Source organism: Chrysochloris asiatica, unplaced genomic scaffold (genome assembly GCF_000296735.1).
Source record: "Chrysochloris asiatica unplaced genomic scaffold, ChrAsi1.0 scaffold00037, whole genome shotgun sequence".
Taxonomy (NCBI): Eukaryota; Metazoa; Chordata; class Mammalia; order Afrosoricida; family Chrysochloridae; genus Chrysochloris; species Chrysochloris asiatica.
Genome location: NW_006408555.1, coordinates 15,855,086 through 15,863,768, shown reverse-complemented (window position 1 = coordinate 15,863,768; position 8,683 = coordinate 15,855,086). Strand labels below are relative to the sequence as shown.

At 38.7% G+C, this 8,683-nt stretch overlaps 1 protein-coding gene across 1 annotated transcript in view; it reads right to left on the bottom strand.

The window, feature by feature from the left end:
* The window catches only part of GLG1 (golgi glycoprotein 1), a 168,457-nt gene that overhangs the window by 71,146 nt on the left and 88,628 nt on the right, over positions 1-8,683 (bottom strand). The window contains exon 2 of the mRNA XM_006860310.1: positions 6,638-6,670. Coding sequence (XP_006860372.1) covers positions 6,638-6,670 — 33 coding nt within the window. The remainder of the gene's footprint in view (positions 1-6,637; positions 6,671-8,683) is intronic.

Genomic DNA, 8,683 nt, shown 5'->3' with positions numbered 1-8,683 from the left:
AATATAAAATATCATCATACCCATGGATAAAAGGAAAAAAAAATTATGGAGACAAACTAAAAGCAAAATAGAGAACTAATTGAGCTCCCGAAGCTGAGATCTGATTAAAAGCTTCTTGGTTTTCCTAGCTCCTCAGAAACAGTAATAGATCCAATGATTCAAAAGATAAGGTTAGAAAAAAGAAAAAGATAAGGTTAGAATTTAAAACAAATATATATCATCTATGAAGCAAATGGTATCTGGTGTGGTGCTGAAGGATAAACACAAGACCACAATGTCAGTTTGAACAGCAACATCGGCAGGTCAAATCCACCAGCATCTACATGGAAACCCTATATAGGATCACGATGAGTCAGAATCAACTCAGAAACACTTAACAACAACAACATGGCCAATAAATGTTATATTATAAAATCAAAGCAACAATCCTTTATTTTTCAGATTCAGAGCACTCTAATTCTGTGTGTAAACCAAAGCCAATAATAGACTGAAGGAGGAGAAGGAAAAAGAAAAGCTATCTGGTAGCTAAAGAGCTTAAACAGTAGCAACTGTCAGAAAAGTCTTAAATAAAAGCCAAAGAAGACTGCCTTACTTTATCAAAGGTACAAATCAGACATCCTGTGATTAGGCTAGAAACAGAAGTTTGGCCAAGAGCCATTTAGATTATCATTTTGATCTTTTGAGTCTCTTTCATTTTTAATTGGAAACTTACTTATGTAGACATAAATTTCTTTATCAACAAAATTCATCTCATATCACTATGACAGCACCATCAAGTGCTAAAATTTCTACATTTTTATTTTATTTTTATTTTATTGAGATCTAATTCACAAACTAAAAAAATTGCATGATTAAGTGGTGGTCAGTATATTCACAAAATGGTGTAACCATGACCACTTTTTCCAATTCAGTCATTCCCACTCTTCCCTCTTCTTACTTAGCCCCTGGCAACCACTAACTTACTTTCTGTCTATGGTTTACCTATTCTGGACTTTAAATAAATGGAATCATACATAAATGGACTTTTATGTGTGGTTTTCAAGGCTCAACCATATTGTACCATGTCTCAGTACTTCATTCCTTTTTATTGCCAAATAATTGTACGGCTATATCACATTGTGTTTATCCATTCATGAACTGATAGACATTTGGGTTGTTTCTGCTTTTTAGCTCTTATGAATAATGCTTCTATAAATATTCATGGATATGGGTTTTTAGGGTGAACATATGTTTTCAATTCTCTTGCACGTATACTTAGGAGTGGAGTTATTGAGTCGTGTCTGCCAACTGTTTTCCACAGCAGCTGCACAACTGCACATTCCCACCAGCAACGTATGAGGATTCCATTTTCTTCATGTCCTCACCAACATTTGTTATTTTCTGTTGTTCTGATTATCATCATCTTAGAACATGTACAATGGTATCTCATTGTGTTTTTGATTTTCATTTCCCTAATGAAAAACTGGGCTCCTAGTGTGGTGCTTTAGAATAAGCACTGGACTGCTAACCACAATGTCGGCAGTTCAAACTCACCAGCTGCTCCTTGGAAACCCTATACAGGGTTCGCCATGAGTTGGCATCAACTTCATAACACTTGAATCGACTTGATAGCACTTAACAACAGAATGACAAACTGGCATCCTGGTGTGGTGCTGTAGGATAAGCACTGACTGCTACCTTCAAGGTCACTAGTTCAAACCCACCAGTCACTCCTCGAAAACTCTACATAAGGTCACTATGAATTGAAACCAACTCAACAGCACTTAACAACAATGACAAACTATGTTGGAGCATCTTTTCATGTGCTTATTTTACTGGTCATTTGTAGTATCTTCTTTGGAGAAATGTCTATTCAAATTCTATGCTCATTTCTAAACTAGGTTATTTTTTAAATTGCTGTCTTAAATAGTCTTACATACTAGGACTTTATCAAATAAGTGCTTTGCAAATATTTTTTCTCATTCTAATACTGTCTTCTAATTTTCTTGATAGTAACCTTTGAAGCACAAGCGTTATTTTTATTTTCATGTTTTATTGTGAATTATATGATAATTTACATGAGAGAACTTTAGTTTTACATTCATTCCACCGTATATCATCATTTCATTGCCATGGTTCCAATCCCCTCCATGCATCATCAACCGACCAAAGGGTATACCCTATAAACCCGCCCCTACACTCCCCCCTACCCCCATTCTTCAGCACACAGTCCCTCTCCCTCTCTGGATCCAAAGTCCCCAGCTGCTTCATCACTCCACGTCATCGTCTCTGCCTCTATCTTGGGGCCTCGATGCTTCTCTGGGTAGGGTCCCACTCTTGGCTCTTCTCCGTTGATGGTCCTAGAGACCTCCGCTCCTAGACTGGAGAGTTAATCACTCCCTTCCTTGCTACAAAATGTCTACCTTTACATTTCCAACCCTCACAATCAGTCCTGATAACAATCATTCACTATTGTATCACAAGTGACCCTTCTACATTTCATTTCATCAGCTCCACCTAGACAGACTGGATAGTACCCACTGGAGATTCTGCCTTCCTCCATGCCCCCTAGCTCTAGGTTTCCTCTTGAAAGCTTGTAAGCCAGTCACTTCTTGCCTTTGTAGTCCCCGTCCCCCCCAATTTGGGTATCCAATGTCCAAGTTGCCCATCTCTGTCTACTCTGTGTGTGGAGGGGGTGGGAATGTTTCTTGCTGTAAGGGTTTGTTCCCTCTTTTGGGTTACTGCATCCATAGGTATAGGTCAAGTTCATCAAATTGTATCAGACCACTCTTTTTTGCCTCTTCTTTCTTCTCCTGGTTGAGTTCTGATCATTCATTCATCGGGGCCAGGTCACATGGGTCCTATCTGCAAGTATGGGTGTTCTTGTGCGTATGCCCTCTCTTCTTATCAGCTGGTAGCTTCACTCTCCACTCTAGTCCTCCGTGTCCACGCCGCTGATTCTGGTTCTAGGAGTCCCCAGGTCTCCCCACATTACTGGTCAACCAGGTCCCCATCTGAGTCCAAAGAAACCCACCAAACATTGTAGGGCTTAGCTTGCTGCTTCATTGCTGCTTTTACCCCACGTCCCCCTATCGGCGATGCATGTGGTCACCAATCAGAGCACGTATTTCTGTTGAGTCTTAGTCTTGGAAGGGGGTTTACATTAAGGGGACCCGACCACTTGCCTTGATGTTTCCTGGGCAAGCAATTTGTTTGTTCTTGTAGTAATAGTCCATCTGCCTCTATTGTTTTGTATTTTTCCTGTAGGTCTTTCTTTCAAGAAGTATCTTCTGTTCTTCTAGCCACTCCAGGCTGGTTTGCTCGTCCTTTCAAGTGGCAATTTCCCATCTCTGGAGATCTGGATGAGGTTCAGGCTTCTACCTATAGCCTTATGTATTGCAAAGGCTCCGCACGAAGCCTCCTTCCCTGGGCACTTTGTAGCCCCATTTTAGGTATTCCAATCAGTTATAGGCAGAAGACAGACTTACAAGCTTTCTATGTTGATGTTTCTGACTATTTCTTTCTCTCCCCCTCCGGTGTCTATTTTATATTATAATTCAAGGAAAACCAAGATTCAAAAGACTGCCGAGCATCTTAACATTTTCCCCATTCCAACCATGGGTCAATCTCTGTATCCCAGAGCCCTGTTGTTCCAAGGTTGTACATACATCATTCTTTATCTCTGTCCCACTTAGCCCATTCAAACAAGCCTAATTGTTCTCCCATCTGCTTTGTTCTTCCGTTTCCCTCTCCCTCCTTGTATATTGCCCCCCTCCCCAGCACCCAAACTTTCCTGTGTCTCATCCCTACCCCGGAAGCACAAATGTTACTGATGAAGTTCAATGTATCTACTTTTTCCTTTGTTTGCTTTTGCCTTAGGTATCATATCTAAGAAACTATTGCCTTTAATTCCTTCCTTTGAAGGCTGTACGGTCGCTGTTGCAAGTGACTCAGTTCTGCTGTTTCAGTGTGAAAGCAGTCAGACATGTGTGAATGAATCAAGACAGCTGGGTTCCAATTAAGCTTTATGTATAAAATCAGTTGTTGTTAAGTGCTGTGGAGTTGGTTGTGACTAATAGTGACCCAGTAGAGGGTTTCTGAGGTGGTGGGTTTGAACCACTGTCCTTGTAGTTAGCAGTTCATACAGTGTCACACGAGGACTCCATTTGCAGGCTGGATCTGAGTCAGTTTTTTGACTCCTGAGTTGTTGTTGTTATTAAATGCCATCAAGTAGGTTCCAACTCAGAGTGACCCTGTCTATAGAGTTATCCAAGGAGCAGCTGGTGGGTCTAAACTGCCAATCTTGTGGTTCAAACCGACCTTGTGGTCCAGTGTATTGCCCTGCGGCACCACACCAGGACTCCCGAATTACAGAACATTTCAATCCCCTTGCTACCATCAATCCTGTGTATTTATCAAAATTTTTTATATTTGCTAGTTGGATATAGGAAAACACTTTAATCATTTTTCTTTCAATTTTCTCATCTTTAATTATGAAGGAGAATCAACCCATCTTTTTTTCCTTACTTGTGAACAGACTAAGTTTATTAATAACACTACTTTCTATTAAAGAATGTAGTTCTTTTCAACTGTGTTGCAAGTATTTTCATAATTTATATAACTTTTTTGGGAGAGTGAGTATTTTTAATACAATCAGACTTACAAACCTTTATCTTAACATCTTTTACAGACTATATCATGTTTAACAAAATTTATTTGTCCATGTTTTCTTTTAGTACTCCAAAAGTTTTATTTTGCACTCTAATCTGTGACCTATCTAGAATAGCAGCTAAACTAAACAGTCAATCCATCTCTCTATTCTTTCACTGTACCTCCAATCTACCTTGTACATTATTGATAGTTATGCCTTCCTTGATTGACAGATCTACAGCGGTTCCTTTTTATAGACAGAACCCAAGTATCATCTTTTCTCTATTAAATCTGTCCTGACATCAACCCCCCTAGAAAAACTCACTGTTCTCTGTAAGGACTTCTACCAAAGCACCTAATACAGATTTGATTTCATATGATCTTTATTTTAATATAACACCTTTACATAATATGGTCTAATATATAGGAAGGTATGTTAAAAAGTATTGCTACTAGGGTTCGAATTCCTACACGTACGAGTTCATTCCAAACAAAACTTGTTTAAACATGTCTCTGGGGTCAGTAGATGTCTGTAAACAAGTTCTCTCAGAACATGCTTGTCTTTTATCATTAGGATGCCTTAAAAAAATAAGGTCCAATGAAAACATTGCTTCCACAGAGATCAGCTGGGCCAGTCAATTATATGGCAGAGAGATCAACTCAGAAGGTTATGGAGACTTTCTTTTTAATTCCAAAGTACTAATCTTGATAGATTTTTCCCAAAGGGCAAAGGACAATCACAAGGGCTTATTAGGAAAAAGTTTTAAGAAAAATGAAAACTGCATTGGTGAGAAAAAGAGCAGGAAAGTTGCGTAGAGGAATTTATAATGTATATATCACAACAATGTACTTGCTTATTCTTCGAGGGTAACAAAGGTTGTCCTACAATAATTTTTTGAGAAACTTTATCTCATCCATCTTACATCCCTGATCTTGCTTCTTCAGACTTCGTTTTGTTCCCAAAACTTAAAGAATATTTTAAAAGAACAGGATTTGAGTCCCTTGAGGATGATAAAACTTCCATTTTGACGTAAGTGAAGAGCACAAAATTCTTTGAGGGAAGAGAAATGAAAACATCCCCTTCAGAAGTGTATAAATCCATGAGAAGGATATGTCAAGAAAGAATAGCCTCACATTTTGATACTGTAATAAGGATGTCTCTGATTTTGTAGCAATGCTTTTTGACTTATTAATGTATACATGCATATATACCAATTTATGGAGTCCTGGTGTAGTGCTGCAGGATAATGTGCTGGACCGCAAGCTCAGTCTAAACCACAGGGTCGGTGGTTCAAACCCACCAGTCACACTTAGGAAATCCTATACAGGGTCGCTATGGTCGGAACCAACTCTATTACACTTAACAACAACCACATATCAGTTTATACATATTTTATCAATCACAGTTATATTTGGAGTTCTTATCTTTTAACTTCAGTACCTACTTCCATCTTCAAGGCTTTTATTTGCCTATGTGTCTCCAGTTTCTACCATTGTGGGCTTAGTTTTAATAGATGATTGGTGAATATAAAAGAACTTAAAAAAATAAAAAAGCATTCTAAAGCTGTAAATTTCATAAGAAGAGAACTAATATTATACACTGCAGGTACAACTGAAGAAAAAATGTAAGCTTACATAAGCACCACTCCTGGTGTGCAGCTGTAGGATAAGCACTGTACTGAAAACTACAAGGCCAGCAATTCAAACCCACCAGCTGCCCCTGGGAAACCCTATATAGAGAAACTATGATTTAGAACCAACTTGACAACACTTAACAACAACAACATGTACATTAATATGATCGGGCAGAACTTGCTGGTTCCTACAGTGGAGTGCTATTCAAGATTTGACTGTAGTACTATAACAAAGTTTAGCTTTGCTAAACTTTGCTAGGATTAAGGGAATCCATGAAAATATACTACTTCCAAGAACAACAGGAAAAGGATCCCAAAGTTTGCCATCATATATATAAAGCACACATGGGGAAGTATACAAAATCTATACTTACATGATTGCATTCTGAAGAAATTTCATTTTCAGGCTATAAGAAAAAAAAAAGAAATAAGGTTAATAGAAAGAAAGAAAACGGCCAAAGTTTTCAAATATCAGAAAAATAAATAAAAAACAAGAAACCTGAATATTCAACCAAATGTGTTTCTTTAATATAAAGAATAAACTGGTTCTGGTACTATGTTTTAAGTTGCTGGGGGGAAATGTATCAGAGAGGTAGGCAAAACATACACCTTCCCAATCAATGATACCATCTGGAAATGGGGAGAATGGAGAAAGAATGTCCTAAAAAGAGCACTAAAGACATAAAACTATTTATATGATACTTCATAATCCAGAGAAGTAATGGGTATTGGGCACATTATAGATTACAGACATCTTTTTTTTTTTTTTTTTTAAAGAAACTCAGATTTCTAAAACAAACAGGCTTATTAAAGAGTGCAGAGAAGGTCCTTTTTCTTTCTTTTTTTTAATTAATTAATTAATGTTTTATTATGAATTATGTGATAGTTTACATGGGAGAACATTAACTTTACATTCATCCTATCATATATAATTTCGTTGCCATGGTTACAATCCCCTCCATGCATCATCAACCAACCAAAGGTTATACCCTGCAAGCCTGTTCCCCCAACCCCCCACTGGGTTGTCAGCACACAGCTCCTCTCCCTCTCTGGATCTAAAAAGTCCCCAGCCACTCCATTTCTCCACATCATCCTTTCTACCTCCATCACTGGCATCACTGTTTCACTGGGTAGGGTCCCGAACTCTGCTCTTCTCCATTGATGGTCCCAGGGACCTGTGCTCCTAGACTGCAAAGTCAACCCCTCCCCTCTTTTTGCTATAAAACATCTCCCTTTACATTTCCAACCCTCACAGCCAGTCCTGATAGCAATTATTCACTATTGTGCCACAGGAGTCCTATCCCCATCTCCTTTCATCAGCCCTGTCCAGACAGACTGAACACTACTCAGTGGACATTCTACCTTCCTCCGCTTCCAGAGAAGGTCCTTTTGCAACTTCTACTGAATCTGTATTTTCAAATTAAAGTCTTAAAAAGCAGTTGGAAATTACATACACACACAGGTACATGTACCAGAGATAAAATGAACTTTCAAGTTCATAATATAAAAGATGCACAAGGTTTTGCTTAACATTGTACGGCTTTGCAATACATTACTTTAGTCTCTTTGCTCATACCTTTAAAGAAGATACAATTGTAATAATGCACATTATAACTAAGCATCACATCATTTTGAGTTTTCATAGAAACTCAGCCTATTCAAACAATGAATTCTGTATGCCACATATGAAATATTACCAATTAAGGTGGTAAAAGGTGACATTTTCAAAATAAAAAGCTGTTGAGGGGTGAAGATAAGGCAATTATATTTTTAGTATTACAAAGGAAAGGCAGCACATCTAGCATTAATTCAAGAAACTATTATTTCCAATACAGAATTTAGTAGGCGTTAATGTAGGAGTCTTGGTGTGGGTGTGGCGCTGTGGGTTAATGTGTCAGAAAGCAAAGCCGTTTGAACTGTAAGGTTGGTGGTTCAAGCTCACCACCTATTCCTTGGAAACCCTTACAGGGTCGCTATGGGTCCGAACTGACTCAACAACACTTTACAACAACTACAAGAATGTGGGTTAGCGTTGTTGTTGTTGTTAAGTGTCACTGAGTCCGTACCAACTCATAACAACCTTATGCACAGTAAAACGAAACACTGCACGATCCTGGGCCAACCTCACTACTGCTGCCATGCTTGGGTCCATCAATGCTGCCACTTGGCCAATCCATCTCATTCAGGGGTTTTCCTCTTTTTCTCTGACCCTCCACCTTACCAATCATGATATCCTTCTCCAGCGACTAGTCCCTCCTGACAATATGTCCAAAGTATGAGAGATGAAGTTTGGCCATCTTGGCCTCCAAGGAGCACTCTGGGTGCACTTCTTCCAAAACGGATCTATTGGTCCTTTTGGTAGCCCATGGCACCCTCAATACTCTCCTGCAACACCATAATTCAAAAGCATCAATTCTTCT